Source organism: Rhinatrema bivittatum, chromosome 4 (assembly GCF_901001135.1).
Source record: "Rhinatrema bivittatum chromosome 4, aRhiBiv1.1, whole genome shotgun sequence".
NCBI lineage: Eukaryota > Metazoa > Chordata > Amphibia > Gymnophiona > Rhinatrematidae > Rhinatrema > Rhinatrema bivittatum.
In genome coordinates, this window is record NC_042618.1 from 239,729,186 (window position 1) to 239,750,626 (window position 21,441).

The window sequence follows — 21,441 nt, forward strand, 5'->3', positions numbered from 1 at the left end:
CGAGTCACATCTACTCGTTCAAGACCTCTCATGATCTTAAAGACCTCTATCATATCCCCCCTCAGCCGTCTCTTCCTTCAACTACACCCTTTCGAGATATTGCTCTAAAAGGCCAGCTCCAAAGACCTTAGCATTGGATGCTCTGGCAGTTTTTTGGGCGTCAAGACAATTCTGAACCTAAGACTAGATAGGGCAAGTGATTTTAATAGCTCCCTTCTGGCCATGCCAAGCTTGGTTTCCTTGGCTACAGAGATTGACAAGTGCTGAGTTGATTAATCTACTTATTTTCTGGTACCATCTTGAACCAGTATGATTTACTTCTTCACCCCATCCTTAGTGCTAGCGCTCAAACAGCCTGCATTTTGAGCACTGAAGATTGGACACTCCCCCCCCCCCCCCCCCTCCCAAGAAGTTAAAGTAGTTTTGCTAGCAAGAAAGCCCATCAAGACATTCATATGATTTCAAGAGGAAAATGTTTCCATCTGATGTAAACAAAGCCCCCTTTCATTGTGAGACTTTTAATATTACTTCAGTACCTTCTTCATTTTTCTGACTCGGGCTTACATTTAAATATCATTGCAGTGCATCAACTGTTGGAAGGGTTCCCAGTATTTTGCCATCTGCTAATAAAAATTTGTGCCCACCTATAAAAGAATCACCACTCTGACACTTAAACTTGGTCATGTGAGCTTTGATGAAAATGCTTCTCAAACCTATCCTGATAAATTACAGTATTTCAAATACCTTGCCTAGAAAATGCTTGTTTTTCATAGCTATAACTTACGCTGTGAGCTGATGTATTAGGTCATCCCCTCCCCCTTTGCAGTCCTCCTCCCCATGGAGTTGAAGTTTATTGAATGAAAAGACTGAGCAGACTCATGTGGAAATTCCTGTGCAGGATTAGAAAGCTGTTACCCACTTCTATGGCTGATTGTTTCTACTGTCTACAGCACAAAGCTGTTAGAAGTAAGCAACTTTGCTTCTTCCTTATTTTCAGTCTGATAATGAGCAAATAATTTTGTATTAAAAATTGCAGAAAGATGTATTTCACTTTGTATCATGTAGAAGTTATCCATCGAAACACACAATTTTGAGTAGAGGTGTCTATACTTTTGCACACAACTCTTATTTCTTCAAGCATGGATGAGGATTCAAACTCATTTTAGAGCTAAGGCCCTTAAACATTTATACTGAAAGAAAAGTTAAAGAGTGATTACCTAGACACTGCTATTCCCCCTTCTAAATAAGGGAGAGTGACTGTGTTCACGGGATTGTAAGGCTGTCTGTATGGAGGGCTCTGATGTAATAAGATGCTAATATAATAATGTGCTTGTGACATAGTCCAAGCAGTCTGTGCCCCTTACTAGAGGGCAAATACATGCTGGACTCTGGCTCTTCTTACATAAAAATTTATTATTCAAGGTTATACAATGTAAACTGCTTACCGCAGCAATGCTTTAACCAGTAGGTCAGTTGTTATCAGGAGCTACCTTCTGTGTATCTCCCAAGAGCCTCTCTAAGCTTTAATCCCCTGCCCATGGGATCTGCTCTATAACCAGGATTTCTTTCCTTAAGGTAGACCAGGGCCAGTTACCTGGGTCTAGTCCTTTAAGGCGTTCTGAGGATTTCTCCTGGACACTTCCTAATCTTGCTCTTAACTTTAATGTGCATTTTCTTGCCCTCTAAAAGCTTGATGATGTAAGCTAATACAATGCTAACCTATGAATGAGCAAACAAAAATATGCTTAGTGTGCAGAAACCATTTCTGTACAGAAGTTTTTCTTACAAAAGTTAGGGGCACAAAATATGGCATACAGTATAATTTGATTCATTTTCTGTGTGTAGAAGACCCTTTGTGTGTAAATTGTTCTATGCATAAAGGCTGAATACAGGCCCCCTCTACCACAAATGCTAGCTTTAGCCCTGTAGCCTAACCCTAGTCCCAGAAACTTTACTTGATCTCTCACTAGGAGTTAAATTTTGAGCAGTAAGAAAACGAGTTAAACCTCCACCCCTCTCCTGAGTGTGTGTGGGGTTTGTTTTTTTTTGTGTGAAGCCCCACTCCTGAGAGTTACAGGTTATCAGGATGCTTTTGTTTACTTGAAACTATTTTTTTATGGAGTAAAAAAGGTAGAAATTAACCAATTCAGTGAGGCAGAATCGATAGTAGGGATTGCCAGTGTGGTTCAGGAGCCACGTGCGGCTCTTTCATATGTCAACTGTGGTTCTTGCCATCAAGTGCTCATGCTAGCTGAGCACTACGGCAGCGGGGAGGGACTAGAACCAGAACCACATGAGCAAAACAGCAAAGAGCCTTTCGCCTCCAGCCTTTGGTCTCCCAGAGCTGCTGTCTCAGTGAAAACAGGAGGTAGGAGCCAAGGCTTTTCTCTATACAGCCTTGTTCTGCCCCTCCCCTCCTGTTTGCAACCAGCAACACTGACTGTTAGGTAGGGGGGTTGTGGTGAGGCTGGAACTGATAAGACTGTAGCAAAGCCAGTCAACATACTGCTGCAGCCCTCCACTCCCTATCTGATACCTGGAGTAGAGGGCTCTGCTGTCCGGACAGGAGCAGCTGGAGTAAAAACTGCCCCAGGACCAGTAGCTCGCTGTGCTCTCAGGCTCTGGAGATTCAGCTAATAGCAGAGGGAAAGAGTGAGATACCAAGAGCTCCAGGCACACCAGAATAATTCATAGTAACCTGGGCTGAATGAGGTGAATGTTTGAGGTAAGGTGTGTGAAACTTTGGGGCGAAGAATGGTGCAAGAGGGTGTGAATGCTGGGGTAAAGGAAGGGATGAATTTTGGGAGTGAGTGGCATGAAAAGGTGAATGATGGTGAGGATGGGGTGACTACTGGGGGATAGCACAAGGAGGAGCTGAATTGTATGAGGAAGGGGAGGAGAGGATGGGGTAAATACCACTTCCCTTTCCTGTCTTCCTAAAGTCTGTCTAGAACTTTTTCTCAAAGGCTGTTGCAGATGACGGGAGAGAGGGCTGGGATTGGTGACTGCATGAGAGCCATGAGGGAAGAGTAACAGTGTGTGAAGGAGTTTGGGGGGGGGGGGGGAGCACCAGATGAAGGAATGAGAGCCAGGCTTTTGAGTAGAGAAGGGGTTTGAAAGAATTGAGGGAAGGGCAAGAGATGGGTATGAGACACCTTCCACTCTGGTTTATGTGAAAGGAGGTCTGAAGTGGTAAGGAGGTGGATAAAAGAGCCAGAATGATGGCGGGGTCAGGCAGAAATGGTGAGTGTGTATGAGAGATTGGTAGTGAAGGGGGAGAGAGAAGCAGAGGTGATGGAGGGAAGATTGTGGTGAAGATGGGGGACAAAAAGCCAAAGCTAATTAATGAAGGGGAAGAGAGAGGGTAATAGTGGGGAGGGAGAGAATGAGAGTCACTGGTTTGACTGCCTCTCTAATTCCTCCACCCAGAGGTGTGATTAGGAAGGGAGGGGTTAGAGAGACACCCCCACAGTGAGGGGTCATGGCACAGGAGCGATAGAGAGGGGGGCTGGGGCAGAATGAAGAGAAAAAGGAATGGGGGTACTGGTGCTGGGCATAGGGGAGGGGAGAAGAGATGGGGTGGAGGACAGGGTGGGGGGAAAAAGGGTGAAGGTTATACTGGTGCTGGATAGAGCATAGGCTGAGAGGAGACAAAATAATACAAGAGGTGAGGCAGAAGACGTGATGTGGTAGCTGCTGCGCTCCTGTTCTTGTGAAGGGTGTGTGTGTGTGTGTGGAAGGTGCTATGCTGGGATTACAGGGAGAGTCTGCTGAGGGCATGGTGGAAGGTTTGAGAGAAGTGTAAAACATGATGGCAGATTGAGAAAGAGACTTATAGGAAAAAGGGTAGCAGGACTGAAAGATACTGGGGTCAGGTTCAGGGTAGAGAGAAAGACTAAGGGCAACAGGATTTGGGAGGGGAGGTGGGAGTGGGAGTGGTGGTGACCAGGTGCAAGGAATGAGAAGGAGAGAGACTGCTGGACCCAGGATGGGCAAGAGGGAGAGATTGGGTGGGAGGAGGGGTCCCTATTAGAAACACCCCACCTGACCTTACCTTACATTTATGAAGCTCTTTGCTACAGTGCAGTCCTTATTCTATGGCTCTTAGATCATGACTGGGTGGCCATACTCCTGATGTACAAAGTAGGAACAATAACACTAATTCAGAATCCGTGTATGTGATGTAGAGTAAGTGAGAACTTCTCATATCCTTAACCCAGTTAATTAACTAAGCATATTCCGGTGCTGGGTAACAAGTAAACTACCATCCACAGTAAATGTATGACCGCCCTATACAAAGGTTCAAAAGGGTTTGGGTATGGTTTTCACTATCAATATGGGAACTTGTGCCACATCCAAAAGGAAGTAGGAGGAGCTTTGAAAAAGTAGTTGTTGCTCATTTAGGTTACAGGACCATTTCTAAACATTTGGAACTCCATCCAGCCCGTCACTCTACAATTTGAACGTTGAAGATTACAGAGAGTAATGATCCTCCGAAGCTTACGCCAAGAGCAATCCAGAAAATCATCCATGCAGTTACAGAGAAACCCTATCAACCATTAAGAAACGGAATAAGAATGATAATTGAGTAAGGATAGCTAGAAAGAAACTGCTACTATATAAAAAGAACACTGCTCCCCACCTCAGGTTTGCCAAAGGAGCATCTCGCTGACCTACAAGAATTCTAGAGTAATGTTTTTTTTTTGCTCGATGCATTGCTTTTAAAGTTTTGGTGACAATAACAAATGTTTTGTCAAAAACCAAACACTCTCCTGTAAAAACCTCATCCTGACTCTCAAGTATGATGGTTGACATATCTTGCGGTGGGGCTGCATCAGTGATAAACCCATGAATTCTGCTTTATATCAGAAAATTATAGAGGAAAATGTCAGGCCATCTGTCTATGAACTGAAACTGAGCTAAAAGTGGGTCATGCAGTAAGACAATGACCCCAAACATTCAAATTAACTAAAAAATGGCTGAAGAAGAGGTGGAGATTTATTTTGACTTGGTTGTCAAAGTCCTCATCTAAATGTGACTGGAATGTTATAGTAAGATCTGAAGGCACTCTCATACAAGGAAGCACTCAAATGTCACAGTTGAAACAATTTAATGTGGAAAAATAGACTAAAATTCCTCAAGGGCAATATGAGAGAGAGATCAAGAGTTACAGGAAACATTTGAAGCTAATTGCTGCGCAAGGAAGAACTACAACTGAGTGATTGAAGGGTTTACATATGTCTTCATTGAATAAATCCAACTACATCCTTTTTGTGTGAGTTATTTAGGCAAGGGTGTTAGAAAAAGTTATCAAGGCTTAGATTAACCATAGCTTATTCTATTTTTTCTTGTTATATAGCTGATTCCTTTTATTAATGACATTGATGTAGAGGTGAGCTAATTTGTGTACCCAATTTATGAAATCAGGAATAAAGTATGCACAAAAATGTTAATGTGTACACAACTGTATACACCTTGTTACAGTGAGACTGTAGAGATACATCCTGGTCATGAGAGATTTCTCATCATGCTTTCACAAAATGCCTAGCAATTTTTACAGCCTCCTCACACAGAATGGGGCCACATGATGGACTGGTGGAGCACCTCTCAGGCTTCCCTAAGAGAATCGTGTATACCCTTGTCTAGATGGTGGAGCTACTGGAGTTAGTCATGAATTATCCAAAATCAGCTTGATTGGTATTTGCTGGGGCTCTGCCAAACATGACTCAGCCAAATGACTTCCTCCTCAGCAGCAGGGTCAGGGTGAAGGGAGTTCTTTGAATCAGCAGTTTGAAACAGTGGTTCTCAACCTAGTCCTCAGGCAACACCTAGCCAGTCAGGATTTGAGGAGATCCATGATAAATATCTTTGAGATATATTTGCATGCATTTTTATTCAAATCTATCTCATGCATTGTGTATATTCTGAAAACGACTGGTTAGGTGTTCTTGAGGACAGGGTTGAGACTTGTTGAAAAGGTTGAGCCGGGTGCTGTCAACAGGCTGTAGCACCGGTAGGCAAGTTCAGTTAGTCAGACGCAAATATATATATCTCATGCATATTCATATTATATATCCTGAAAATCAGACCTGTTTGAGGCACTCCATTCAATGCCTATTTATTTATTTATTTATTTATTTATTTACAGTTTATAGTTCACTGATTCACAAACCTTGGTAGCTCACTGTGAAACATGCACAATCATAAATCCACATACAAAATATAATAAAAATGAGCAAAACATGCATTATACACATAGTTAAGTTTACAGGCTCAATAAATTGTCTTACCCCCTCACCAGCCAGAAACGAGAGAGACATTACCTCTAACTCCATACTGAGTCAGGCAGTGAAAGGTGCAGGTGAACAAGTAAGTTTCGAAAGCGGAGCAAGTCATATTCAGCCCTAATCTCATCAAAATGCAGGGCCAGCCACACTAAAAATATGATCTCTAGTGTTGAGCAGCCAGATGTCCTTAATAGAGGGAACTTCAACCATGTTTTAGATGAACGAAGAGGGTGAGAAAGAAGGTAACTAGAAGTAGATGAAGCAATGCACAAAGGGGCTTGTTCATGAAAGACTTTGAAAACTAAAGTTAGCACTTTACATCTTACTGCCATGCCATAGAAAGCCAGTGTAGCCTGGCCAAAGTAGTGGAAATGTGATCTCTTAGAGCAGAACCGGCTATGAGATGAGCTGCAGAATTTTGTACTAATTGTAAGGGACACAGAGGAAGATGGCAGGCCAAGGAAAAGCACTTTGCAATAGTCTAGGGATGAAAGCACCAGGGACTGTTACTAGCTGGAAATCATGAGTACAAAGAACAGGTTTCAAGGAATGTAAAAGACATACCTTGAAAATAAGAGTGAACGAGGGTGTTAATGTGAGGCTTCAATGTACATTAGCATCTTCATTCGCCACTCCTATTTCAAGTGGAGTCCTTTGCATCTATTCCTGGTCTATATCTCTAGTAGTATATCTCCACATGAGATATTCCTAGTTGACCTTAAAGTGGAGTCAAACAATTCAAGGGCTTCAGGTTAGTTCATATTGGGGCTGATGTAATAAGGTGCTCTGAAGCTGCTGCGGGTTTGTGCGTACCTGTACATGTATTTGTACGCACGGTTTCCCGTGGAAAGCCCTATAGGGGGATATAATAAGGGTTTTATGCACGGGCAAAAAGCTTACAGACTCATGGTTTTTCCTGCACGAATGCATGCTAACGGCATGCAAAGGAGGCGGTTAACTAATCATTGGCAATGCAGGGAGCTATGCTAATGCTAGTGCAGGTTTTTTAATGTGTTGTTTTTTTTTATCTCCTTGGTCAGGGCATGAGTTAAGTGTCAGTGCCGGGGTGCCTATGTCGGTGTCTGAGCGTTCTGAAACCCACCTAATTGAGCACCTATCTCAGTGTCCGAGTGGCCAGCTTAGCTAGGCACTTTTCTGGGCACCCACTCGTATAGATTTGCGATCAAGTTATCGCCAAGCTCAGTGCCTGAGCAGCAAGATTAGCTAGGTGCCTTTCTGGGTGACCAATTTGTATAGATTTGTGACCAACTAAGCGCCTAGTTCAGTGCCTGAACGGCAAGATTAGGCACCTTTCTGGGCACCAGAGCATCCATGTTCACTTCTGGCTGCGTGCCTATGATGGCATCTGAGCATCCAGAGTAGTGCCCAACTGAGCACCTATCTTGGTGCTATGCCAGTGTGAATTAGCAGCCATGAAAATATTTGCCAGGTTTGCTGCAGCATGGTTATTTGAAATATTAAAACTACTTTGCAGGGTCATACTTTCACATAATAGGGAGATTGGTTTGCTCACTCGCTTTTATGCGCAGATTATCGGTGTGGGTTTTGAGCATGCATGCAGCCGCTTATTACATAGGGCCTTATTGTGCTTAGGTATGTGCATTTTTCCATATGAACATGGATTTCTGTGCATAAATCATTTGCATAATTGATTTATTTTACATCCCGCGGAAGTGGCAGCTTCAGCCGCGCGCGGTGATCAAAAGCTGCGCTCATAACTAGCACCTGTTTTGCCACGGGTCTTATTAGATCAGCCCCAGTGTCTTGGTGCCTGACCCATACTAACCTAATCAATTCCAAATTGTTTTGACAATGGATGCTTCCAACTTGGGATTGGGGGCTCATAGATTTGTGTTTTATATCCATGGCCCATAATCCCTACCAGGAAAAATGCAATTACATTAACTTCCTAGATGTTGTGTAGGCTTTCAGAGATAAGGCAGTGCAAAAAAACTTGTCCTTACCCAACCAGGTGCCCATAGTTTTCCTGAACAACCAGGTGGCAAAGGTTTACTTTTCAAATCAGTGACCCTCCAAGTCACATTTCTGGTGGGCAAAGACAGTATCCTGGCAACACTGTGGGTAGTAGGCCCTTGTGAGTAGACAGGGTAGTGGGGAACATTTGAAAGATCTGATTGCCATTGCTGAGAACAGGAAAGTTTCTTGATTGTGCTGCTAGAGAGACTTGGAGGGCACGTTAGCCTCAACTGCTATCTTCTTTTGGTGAAGGACAAGCCTTCTGTATACGTGTACTCTGATGTTTCTGATATCAAAGGTCTTAAATGTATTGGGTCCTGGCTTCCAGAAATGAATCCACCAGAAAGTTTGCCATCTGCTGTGAGGACAAGGCCTTAGATTTCTTTTGTCTCTCACAAACTGCTTGAATACTTTCTACATCTTTCAGAGTCAGGTTTAAAACAATTCTTTCGGACTGCATCTTACCAAGGGTAGGCAACTCCAGTCTTTGTGTGCCACAAGCCAGTCATGTTTCCAAAATGAATATGTGTGAGATATATTTGCATACATTGGAGGCAGTGCATGCAAATGGATCTCATAAACCTTCAGTGTGGATATTTTGAAAACCCCAGGCGCTGCCTACTTAAGATATAGAAGGTAACTACAGCTCTGTTTGGCCTTTTCTCTATTTCAGGGGTGAGCAAACTGGGAGCCTTGAACAATCCTGAAGGGGGTCCACTGGCTGCCAAATCAAGGAAAAACTAAATGGCTATGCTATTGAGTTGTGGTGTCCGTGGAGGCACTGCAAGCTCAGAAGTGAGAGAGCTGCCAGAACTTTGTGATATCATAAGCATGTCATAGCTTGTCAGCGAGCCAGGGAGAGGAGCTGCTTCTAATAAGCTGGCTTGGGTGGGGAAAAGCTTATTTTGTGGCAGAACTGGACATGGAAGCAGTCATTGCAGTGTTTTACAACCCAGGAAGCTCTTCCATTCTCAGACCTCGGCCCAGAAGGAGTTTCTGCTGCTGCTGGGTCCTTAACCAGAAAGAGAGATCACAGCTATTGCTTGTTGGTGCAAAGAGGCCAGAGAGGAAGGGGAGAAAGGGAGGAGGTGGGGATGGGAGGATAAAGACAAAAAGTGTACAAAAGTTAAAAAAACAAAACAAAAAAAGATGAGCCAATGGAATAATTAGTAAAAAAAAAACAATTTGGCAAGTTTTTCTCAGCTTTTAAAAAGTTTTGGCTGGCACCTAAGTTTTTTTGAAAAAATTTCCAGGCTTTACAGGTTCTGGCAATAAGTGAAAAACAAATTATTGTAAATAAATAACTATAGTGGTGTGTAGCCTGTTTGGGTGAAGTGTGTCTTTTTTATGTGTCTGGTGGGCTTTGGTCTGTGTGTAATATGGTTTGTCTGCCTGTATCTGGGTGGGGTGTGTCTGCCAGAGTTTGTTTGTCTGGGTATGTTATGTCTGTACCATTGTCTGTCTGGGGGAAGTGTGTGTCTGTGTTTTTCTGTTTAGGTGTTTGGTTTCTGTCTTTATGTGGATGTCTATCTAGGTTTGGGATATCTTTGTCTCTGTCTGTCTTGGTGTCTGTTTCGCTCTCGGCCTGAGTATGTGGTATCTGTGTCTATGTATGAGGTATTTATTTCTCTCTGAATATGAGAAGAAACAAAGTGGGAGATTTGCGCAACTGGTTGGCACTGTGGCTGCCTGGTGAATACCCTTGTATGTGTGTGTGTGTATATGTATATGTATATATATATATATGTGTGTGTGTGTGTGTGTGTGTGTGTGTGTGTGTGTATGTATATATATATATATGTGTGTGTGTGTATATATATATATATATATATATATATATATGTGTGTGTGTATATATATATATATATATATATGTGTGTGTGTGTATATATATATATATATATATATATATATATATATATATATATATATGTGTGTGTGTATATATATATATATATATATATATATGTGTGTGTGTATATATATATATATATATATATGTGTGTGTGTGTGTATATATATATATATATATATATATGTACACATATATATAGTAACCTAGCTTGGAGTGCCCTAATTGCATGAATGGAAGAGGGACCACAGCTCAAAAAATTTGCTCATCCCTGGTCTATTTCATGCTGAGATGCTTCAGTTTAAGCTCCTCTTGTGTCTTGGCCTGTGATTCTTATCCAGTTAATAAAAACCCTCTTTGAGCACCTGAAATGCTGTGGACTGCAGTACCTAACTGGAAGGGCAAATTTTGGTACATGGTACTACAGGCTTTGGTGATTTATCCACCTTTTGTAAAATTTTATCATAATAGGGTCATGCTATGCACCCATCCCAAGTTCTTGCCTAAAGTGGCAAGATTCACTTTGATCTTTCTATCAGTTTTATCCTCAAGCCCATATGTTCAAAGGCAAATAAGCTCTGCGCAGTTTGACTTCCAAAGTGCAGTTATCTTCTATGTGGAAAGGACTAAAGTTTAGCATTTTTGTTTTATTTGACCCTAATAAGCTAGAGCTTCTGTTATCAAACTAACAGGGTCATTTATCAAATTGCTATAAGGCGTTTTCGCATGCGTTAAGCCCCTTTAACGCATGCGAAAACGCCTTAACACATGGTGCGATGCAAATGAGAAAAAGGGAGGAGTTTGGGGGTGTGATTTGTGACCGACCTTTTTCAGTTGCGTAAAGCCGTTTTTAAGCTCCCGGAGAGCCAGCCTAGCTATCGGGGGGATGGGGGGGGGGGGGGGGGTAGAGAGAGACTGGGACTAGCCATAATGCCCTCACTAGATAGGTATTTATATCTCTATGGGAGGCCCACCTAGTAACTCGAGGTGAGGTTTAGGTATTAGTGTAGGGGTTAGGGGCCACTTTGACATTCAAAATGAGATGTACGAACAGAACAGTGCTCTCTTGTGAAGAATTGATGACCTTCAGAGTGAGGAAACTCACCCAAAGATGAGATTTGTGCAATGTTCTCTCAACCTAGCCTGATGTTACATAGGTATTAGCGCAAATTGCGATAAACTGCCTATTACCATAAAACACACCCTTTTTCCTCTCGCATGCGATATTTAGTGCATTTTGATAAATCTAGTCTAACTTTGCCTAATTGGGCCTAAGAAAAGGAGGTGTAATCTGCTATTTGGATATATCAAGATTCATGTTAGTCATGACTGTCTGTGACTCATCTATGATTGGTTGTTGGTGCGGAAATTGAAAGTTGTGACATGGATTCATCCACATAGGAATGTCTCCCTATTGTAGGGCTTCCCAAACTCTGTGTTGGTGTCCCAAATGAGGGACACAAAACATTCAGCTGGGGTGACAGGCAGTGGCGTAGCCACGGGTGGGCCTGGGTGGGCAGGTGCCCACCCAACTTAGACCCAGGCCCACCCAACTAGCACCGGAACTGCAAGGCTGTCGCGGGATCCCATCCCCGCGACAGCGAACAAGAGAACCCTCGCCTCGCGCGCCATCACGGCACACGTGGGGAAGCGCTGCTGCGGCAGTATGGCCAACCGGTCTTCCTGTTCGGAGGGGGGGGGGGGGGGGGCGGAAGCGCCGCGCGCAGCTTCCGCTTCCTCCCCCCAATGCAGGAAGATCAGCTGCCTCTCCTGCTGCCACCCGTTCTCCTGCTATCTTCGGACCAAACGGCCCGCCGAACTTCCTGTTTGGGGGAGCGGAAGCGCTGCGCACAGCTTCCGCTTTCTCCCCCAGAGCAGGAAGATCAGCTGCCTCTCCTGCTGCCACCGGCCTCCTGCTATCTTCTTCGGGCGTCGGGCCGTACTGCCCGCCGATCTTCCTGCTTGGGGGGGGGAAGGAAGCGGACGTTGTGCGCTGCGCTTCCGCTCCCCCCCCGACAGGAAGTTCGGCGGGCAGTACGGCCCGACGCCCGAAGAAGATAGCAGGAGGCCGGTGGCAGCAGGAGAGGCAGCTGATCTTCCTGCTCTGGGGGAGAAAGCGGAAGCTGTGCACGTGCTTGAATGTGTATGTGTGGATGAGAATGGGAGTGTGTGTGGGTGAAAACTGGAGCCTGGGTGTGTATGTGGGTGAGAATGGAAGCTTGAATATGTGGGTGAATGGGAGCTCGAATGTGTGTATGTGTGGTTGAGAATGGGAGCCTGGGTTTGTGGGTGGGTGAGAATGGGAGCTTGAATGTGTGTATATATGGGTGAGAATGAGAGCCTGGGTTTGTGTGGGTGGGTGAGAATGGAAGCTTGAATATGTGGATAAGAATGGGTGGTTGAATGTGTGTATGTGTGGGTGAGAATAGTACCTTAAATGTGTATATGTATGGATGAGAATGGGAGCTTGAATATGTGTGGGTGAGACTGGGAGCATGGGTTTGTGGGTGAGAATGGGAGTCTGGGTTTATGTGTGTGGGTGAGAATGGGTGCCTGGATGTGCGTCTGTGTGTGCATAAGAATATAAGCCTGGGAGGGGTGAGAAAGTGAGAACTTGAATGTGAGCTTGTGGGGGGGTGGGGGGGGGAGAGCATATGAGAGTGACAGCTTGAGTGTGTGAGAGGGAGTCTGTGAGAGAAAGCTTGTATGTGTGTGTGTGTGTGTGGAAGGGAAGAAGACAGTAATAGAAGAAAGACACTGAAAAGGAATTAGGAAATGAGCTATAAGGGAAAAAATGGGAAAAAGAGACCAGGACCAACTGATTAGAAAAATACAAAGATCAGACAACAAAGGTAAAAATATATATCTATATTTTGAGATGTTAGCAATTTAAATATAAGCAACACAACCGCTCTCTCAAAATTTATGGACAGGTAGGAGCAGTGTATAAAATCATAATAATAAGAAGGCTAAAGTACCACAAATCACCGTGAATTATGTTTGTATCATTAAGTAAACCTCATACTTAGGCGTAGATGTGAATGCTATGCTGCATAATTTGGCATTATTTATCAGTAAAAAAACAACTAGTAGACCTGCATGCCTACAGCCCACCCATGTTAACCTTGTGCCCACCCAAAAAATCAATTCTGGCTACGCCACTGGTGACAGGGGCCTCAAATGGCAGCAATCTTTAGGCACAGGCAGCAGCAACATTAGTGGAGGTCATCATGAAGCCTCTGAGCCAGCATGCACTCAGGCTGTGCATGAGTTTCAGTGGTAACAGAAAGCCCTGCAGGAGGAGGGATTGAGGCTGCTGCAGGCTCTAGGAGCTTGCAGTGACTCACAGGTGACATGGACTTTCATTGTTAATGCTGCTACTACTTGCAGATCACTAACTTAGGGCCAGCCGTGAAGGGAGGAGAGGGCTGAACATGATAGACTGGATGAGATTGCCATGGTTCCTCCTCGCACACCATTGAACCTACCCAAGAGAAAAATGTTGCTCCTGTCATCAGCCTGCTCGCTCTTTTCACTGTTATTCATTTTTGGTCTGGGGCCCAAATGTTTAGAGTGGGGGAGGGAATACCAAGATCAGTTGGGGGTTATACAAAGGGCATAGGAGTGAGAAATAGTTTGGGAATGTGAAAAAGGGGAGGGGGATAATCTAGGGAATGTAAGAGTTAATCAGCTGGAGGAGTGAAGGTCGAAAAAGGATTGACTATAGAGGGTGGAGGCTGAAAGGGCATCGGATGAGTGGTGAAAGTGGAGTGATTGTTGGAGGAGGCCTCCAACCCTGCTAATTTGTTTTGATCATTTGGGGCTCATGGGAATTTTCAAGGGCTAAAATGGGTTAACATTGGCTAAAAGTTTGGGAAGCCCTGCAGTTTTGTTTAGACTCCCAGTGTGATGATAGGTTTGGTCATTCTGCCTTTAGGGTATCTTTGAAGGGTAAAACCCAATTCAATTCTCTCGCCCAATTCATTTTTATTTCAAGTTGTCCATAGGGGAAAAATGAATATAGTATAATAAGAGGGTTTCCTTAACAAAAATTTGTTAACCACCCATTGGCAGTTAGTTACCTTTTTCCTTTATTTGTTGGTAGAGAAGCCTCAGCAGGACGTTCCATTGGTATGGCTGATCATCCTACTTGCCTCTTAAAGAAAAGTAATTTATTATCATTTGTATAGTGTATATCAGATGTACCCAGCACTGACGCAGTCCCTACTGCTTGCAGTCTAGTCAATACAGATGAGACACACAGACAAAATATTCTGATACAAATCAATGATGTCCTAGAATGAAACCTGGTAGGTTATAAATGGGATTAATTTGCTTACCTGTAATGGGCCTTCCGCATGGCAGCAGGCTAATTGGCCAAACATACCCTCCCACCTTCCCTTATAGAATAGCTTATCTGGTTATTCTCATATGTAAGAATGGAAGGACCTGCACAATAACAGCTGTTCAGGAAGTCCTGTGCATGCCCAGAAATACCTCTACTAGGTTTTTCCAGACAGTTGTTGGAATGCTTTCATGTCAGGAACTGACATCACACACTTCTATGGCTAATTATCCTACTGTGCATGGAGTACACACATTACAAGTAGGCAACTTAGCTTTTATGTTAACCTATAATTCAAATTAAATATTATGCTGTATCTTTTATACTCAAGGGCAGTATTCATCAGTGTAATCATTTGAATTCTCCTAAAGCAAAGAAGGCCAAGCAGCATTGTCTGAATTTTCAAGCAGACATAAAGAAAAAAACAAAGGACGGCTTCTATGGCCCAGTCCCAAAGCAGAGGATGTCAAGCAGCATTGTGAAAATTTTCAAGAAGGTTCCTCATCCAGTAAAAATGTTGCTGGCAGTAATTTATGGGTTTGACATTTGCTTGGTTTTGATTGATTGTAAATATTACCACCCTTTTCATAAGGCTTGGGGATAACTGCATGCAACAGCAGTTACTACTCTTGAGAGAAACATGGGGGTATCCTGCATGGAGCGGCAGATACTACCATAAGAAGCTTGCTAGGCAGACTGGATGGGCCATCTGGTCCTTTTCTGCCGTCATTACTATGTTACTATGTAATTCTCATTAATACTTGAAAACACATCACACAAGCTATAAATGCATAATGTAGCATTGCTGAAGCTATGGTTCTCTGTAATATGTAAGAGTAGTGGGAAAGCTTTACATATTACAGAGGAAACTTGGATGGCACTCCTAATATATCTACACTATTGAAGGAATGTATTAATTCCCTACCCCGAAAAACACATAGGGAATCTATATTGTATCATAGCAATCTTTTATTTTATTATGTAACTAACGAGAATTTCATTGTCAAAGAAATGTGCAGTACCAATGCATACAGTACATTAAAAGGCTAAATAATATTTCCAACACCAATATTTTGTTGCCTCTTTAAAACAATAAATCATTCATATTATCCCACCATATCACATTCATACATCAATAATCACTTAAAATTGCACAAAATACTAACCATACAGATATTGGTTTTACATGGATAATATGAGATAATACAATGCACTCCATTACTTCATAATTCAAACAGTGATGTATATATGCTGTTACAGTCTATTAAATGTTCATCAAAATTGCAAAGAGTACAAATAATAATTTTGCTGAAAATTACCCTTAAATACTATAATAGACACTTTACTCCTAACTCATATGTATACATTTTCAGATGAAGCTAAGTGATTGGTGGGGCTACATTGGGGGTGTAGAGCAAGTAGATAAAGGGGTGTGTGTCACTGAGGTATTTATTTATTAGTTGCCTATAAGAAAGTTGTGCTAGGCAAAGACAGAATATAAATTAGTTTAAACAAAATCAATTAAAACATTATTATAAAACAACACAAAGTTAAATCTAAAACAAAATATTTAAAACATCCTGACTAAACTGCATCTCTCATCGTTAAAACAAAAGCTTCCTGAAATAAAATAGTCTTTAAAGTGTTTCTGAAACATCTTTGTCATCACCCTCTCTCGTGTAACTAGGAAAGGCATTTCAGCATTCCGGTCTAAAGATGGAAAATGCAAGAGGTATGGGTGGAGTTATATGTATATGAGAGGGTGTAATGACTAGGGTAAGAATGAATGGGTGAGGAGTATGTATGGTGAGTATGTGTGAAGGCACATTCTCCTCACATTCGGGCTGATGCAGTAAAGTCCACGGGAGAGCGGACGAACGCCCGCTCTCCCGGCGCGCGCGATTCTGTATTTAAATTAGGTGGTGCGGTAGAAACGGGCAAAAGGAGGCGCTAGGGACACTAGTGCGTCCCTAGCACCTCCTTTTGACCCGGAGCGGCGGCTGTCAGCGGGTTTGACAGCTGACGCTCAATTTTGCCGGCATCGGTTCTCGAGCCCGCTGACAGCCACGGGCTCGGAAACCGGATGCCGGCAAAATTGAGCGTCCAGTTTTCGGCCCGACAGCCGCCGGCCCATTTTAAATGTGTTTTTCTTTTTTTTTTACTTTTTTTACCCTTCGGGACCTCCGACTTAATATCGCTATGATATTAAGTCGGAGGGTGCACTTTCCCGGTGCCGGCAGAAACTAGCGCCTACCCAATTTCTTAAAGTAAAATGTGCGGCTTGACTGCACATTTTACTTTCTGTATCGCGCGGGCATACCTAATAGGGCCATCAACATGCATTTGCCTATTAGGTATGCCGCGGGTTGGACTTGCATTTTCCGCCCCTTACTGAATAAGGGGTAAGGGAAAACGTGCGTCCAAGGGCAGGTTAACAGTACTGTATCGGCCTGATACTCTGCTCTCACCTGGGTCCCCACAGCTTCAGCCCTTGATCCACTAGCTGACCTGGGCTACCAGCTAGCTGTATATGAGTGCAAGTACTGCTTAGCTGGTTATAGGTGCACAGAGCAAAGCAGATCAATGTTCATCACCAGAATACACAACAAGCTTTTATATATAATATAATGGGATAGAATGGGGGGGGGGGGAAAGGGAATTGGATTCAGATGACAACCAACATGGGCCCCGACTTCTACGGTCTAGGGTACTGATATGCAGACATAAGGGAAAAAGCTCAGGACTGCTTCTGTGGCCAAGTCCAAATGCAAAGCACATCAAGCAGCATGTATTGAATTTTCAAGAAAGCTCCTCACCCAGTAAAAATGTTGCTAGCAGTAATTTATTATGGGTTTGACAGTTGATTGGTTTTGATTGTGAATATTACTACCCTTTTCATAAGGCTTGGGGAGAACTGCACGGAGTGGCAGTTATTACCCTTAAGAGAAACTTGGGGGTAACCTGCACGAAGTGGAAGATACTCCCATAAGAATCTTGCTGGGCAGACTCTTTGTACCATTTGGTCTTTTTCTGTTACTATAAAACACACTTATTGTGATTACATATGTCATCAAATGATTTTCTCAAGAACACTATTTGCTTTTTCTTTGTGGAATATGAGAGTTGTTTTTTCAGCTTTGTGTATCCACGTTTTCTCTGGTGTGTTGCAGGAAAACATTTCCACTATATTTGAAAAAAAATTTTTCATATTTTAATAATAAAAAAAATGGAATGCAAAACAATTTATAAACATTTATAACAAATGAAAGTTTTAAACTTTTAAATAAAAAATCAAAGAACAACAAATCATGTTTTCAAACATTTTTAATATTGGGTTGATGGGTGAATGCTAATTAACCATTTTTTTTTTCATATTTTAACAGCTGATCAAGAAGGAAGGGACTGGAAATAACACTCCCATGATAGGAGATAAAGTGTTTGTCCATTATACAGGTTGGCTGTTGGATGGCACAAAGTTTGACTCTAGCCGAGACAGGAAGGACAAGTTCACCTTTGACTTAGGAAAAGGTACTGTGTATACCAGGTGCCAAAAACATAACTTTGGGAAAAGTTTTAATTAACCTGTAATGGTGGTAAAGGGGGTCATCAGCTATTCAGTTTATCATATACTAAAGCTTTACAAACCATTAAGACCCTATGTTTACATTAAATAACACCACATTTCATTCATCTTTTTACTACTAATATCTATAGCACTAGATGGTGAGGAGCAAAGTAGGTTGTGAGAACGGTTTCTGAATGTTGCTATGTTTAGTATGCACTTGTTAAAAGCTGTTTCCTGAGCATACCCGGATCAGACAAGTGGGTTTATGCATCCCTACCAGCAGATAGAGACAGAGAACAAAACCTTGAGGCACTGCTACATAACCGTGAGGGCCACCTGCAGCCCCTCAGTATTTCTCTGTCTCTATCAGATGGTAAAGGTGCATCCCTTCAGTCCTGACTGGTTCGGTGTTTGCAGACTGGAAGTTGCTCCCCGAGGTGGCAGGTTCCTTTTGTTTGGGCCATCCCTTGGATTGAGCCGAGCGAACAGGGGGTTGGATACCCCTGGTGGTGCTAGCCTGTGAATTCCGGAGCCCCTGATAGCCAGGGGATTGGCTTCCTCTCGGGGCCCTGAGGTCCCCTCCTAGCTGCTGCTGACTTGCTCAGGAAAGTATCCCCTTGTGGGGTTTCTTTACTCCTTGGCTGTTTCTTGGCTGTTTTTTGCTGTTAAGTTAGTTTAAAAAAAAACAAACAGTGCTCGCTTCTCTGTGGGCAGAGAGGCTCAGCGGGACAGCTTGCGCAGCAGTGCCGTGAGCGGTCGGGCCCCGGCATTCCAGGGCTTTGTTGGGGGTGGGGGGGGACGACCAGTGAGGTCTGCTGGCGGAGAGCGGGGTTTTTGGTTTCCCCGGTGGGGACAAGCTCGATTTCAGCGTGGCAGCCTGCCTCGAGGACAGCAAGGCTATTTTGGGTGTGTGCGTGTCTCTTCCCGCTGCTGCAGTTTCTCCCGTGTACCGGCACTTCTAGCGCGGCAGCATCTCGGGCAGCCTCTAGTCCATGTGGGTTGGCCATTTTTTGTTTCGATTCTCCCTCGGGGGCTGCGTTATGGCGGACAAGCCACGGATTGAGGCTTGCATAGCCTGTGGAGTGTGATCTGCCTACCTAAACTCTCTCTCCTTTTGCACATCTTGTGCTCTGGGGGAGAGGGATCCTCCTCTAAGCATCAGAACTCCAGGAGGACTTCTCTGTTGTCAGGGGCCGTGACAGGGGCCAAAGTGGGGGCTCTAGTACTTGCTATCTCCGAAGGGGCTCTGAACCGGAGTATTCCAGCTGGCGGTGCCCCTACTGATGGTCCTCCCCCCTCTCTCCTGTGGTGCAGGGTACCGAGCAGGGGGATGAAGCGGGTTCAAGTCCGGCCTCCAGTGATTCTGAGGGGGCGGCGTTGGGCCCAAGAGGTTTTTCTCCTGACTTCATCCTTCTATTACATGAGGCCTTTTTGGCTAAGAAGGCAGCTAAGCGGAAACCCATGGAGAGGGGGCCTGGGTTCCTCTGAGACCTCGATGGTCTTCAGAGGTGTCTCCGACTTGTGTTTCCAAGATTCGGGGGTCTGGTGCTGTGTATCCTGATGTGGACCGGGAGGACGTCGTAGATTTGGAAGAACTGCAGGGGGCTGGGGTTTCCTCTCGAGGCGGACCCGGATGATCCAGATGAGGAACTCACCCCCGGTCTGGACACAAGTAAGGATGATCAAATCCTCTTGAAGGTGCCGGGAATGATGGAGACGACCCCCGAGTGGTCCATTGTTTAAGAGGGAGTAACTGAGACTTCTTATCCCTTAGGTTTTGGAGAAATTGGGGGTAAAGCTGGGTTAATCCAGTCCTGGATGGTCTCAGAGGTCCGCCTAGCACGTTCCCTATTCCAAAGAAGATTCAAAAGCTGATTAGCCATAAGTGGGATACCCCAGAGGCGGGCTTGAAGGTGGGGAGGGCGATGACAAAGTTCTATCCCCTGTTGGAGGAACATTTGGACCATCTTAAGACTACTAAAGTGGATGCAGCAGTCTCGGCAGTTAGCAAGCAGACCATGATTCCTGTGGCGGGGGCTGCCACCCTGAAGGATGTGCAGGACCGCAAACTGGAGATTCAACTCAAACGGATGTTCGAGGTGTCTGCATTAAGTCTCCATGCAGCGGTCTGCGCTAGCGTGATGCAGCGTGCCTGCCTATGTTGGATTCAGAAGCCTCAGGATCAGGAGGCTTTGGGAGTACTCTCCCCTGTTCAGGTGGCATGTCTGGAGGCGGGGGTGACTTATGTGGCGGATTCTTTATATGATTTGGTGGCTCAAAATATAGTCTCTGCGGTGGCGGTGAGGCGCCTTTTGTAGCTATGCAACTGGTCCACGGAGATGTGGTCCAAGTCCCAGTTATATCACCTTCCTTTCAAAGGGAAGCTTCTCTTCGGGAGGATCTGGATCTACTTATGAAGTCCTTGGGAGAAACCAAAGGCAATAGATTGCCAGAGGACAGGAAGAATGTTAAGAAGTCCTTCTCCGGTCGATCTCATTTTCGGGAGCCGAGACGATTTCCCTCTGGAAGAGGAGTGACCTCCTCAGGATCTAAGCAGCTATCCAGCCGTCAGCAGTCCTTTTGGGCCACTGGCCGATCCTCCAGGAGCGGTTTCGGTCAGGGGGCCGGAGGAAGTATGCCAGCCCAATGAGATCAGGCCCACCCACTCACCCCAGATAGCAGTCGGGGGCCAGTTGTCCCATTTTTACAGGGAGTGGGTGAAGATTACCTCCGATCAGTGGGTGCTTGAAGTGATAAGAGACAGCTACGCCTTAGAATTTTCTCGGCTGCTCAGGAAAGCCTTTCTGGAGTCATGCTGTATTTCCCGCAGCAAATAGGTGGCCATGGAAGGAACTCTACAAAGATTGTTAAGTCTGGAGGCTATTCTTCTGGTGCCAGTGAACGAGCAGGGACAAGGAAGGTACTCAGTGTATTTTATGGTTCTGAAGAAGGAGGGCACCATCTGTCCCATCTTAGATCTACAAAAGGTAAACCTGAGCTTGAAGGTTCCATGTTTCCGGTTGGAGATGCTGCGCACAGTGAATGCGGTAGTCCGCAAAGGAGAATTCCTGGCGTCGTTGGAGCTCAACGAGGCTTACTTGCATATCCTTATACGGCAGGTCCATCAGAAGTTCCTGAAGTTCAAGATGCTGGGACAGCACTTCCAGTTCCAAGCACTCCCATTCAGGCTAGCCACGGCTCCACGGTCCTTCAAGAAGGTGATGGTGGTAGTAGTAGTGGCCTTGAGGAAGGGAGGGTTGTTGGTATACCCATACCTCGACGATTGGCTCATCCGGGGCAAGACAGAGGAGGAGGAGGAGGAGGAGTGCGTTCGTGCGGTGAACCACGTTATCCAGATGTTACACTCTCTAGGTTGGGTGATCAACCTGGCGAA

At 44.4% G+C, this 21,441-nt stretch overlaps 1 protein-coding gene across 1 annotated transcript in view; it reads left to right on the forward strand.

Annotated features, from left to right (window-relative positions):
- Positions 1 to 21,441, forward strand: part of FKBP4 (FKBP prolyl isomerase 4) — a 193,068-nt gene that overhangs the window by 42,809 nt on the left and 128,818 nt on the right. Inside the window, exon 2 of the mRNA XM_029599954.1 lies at positions 17,866 to 18,010. Coding sequence (XP_029455814.1) covers positions 17,866 to 18,010 — 145 coding nt within the window. The remainder of the gene's footprint in view (positions 1 to 17,865; positions 18,011 to 21,441) is intronic.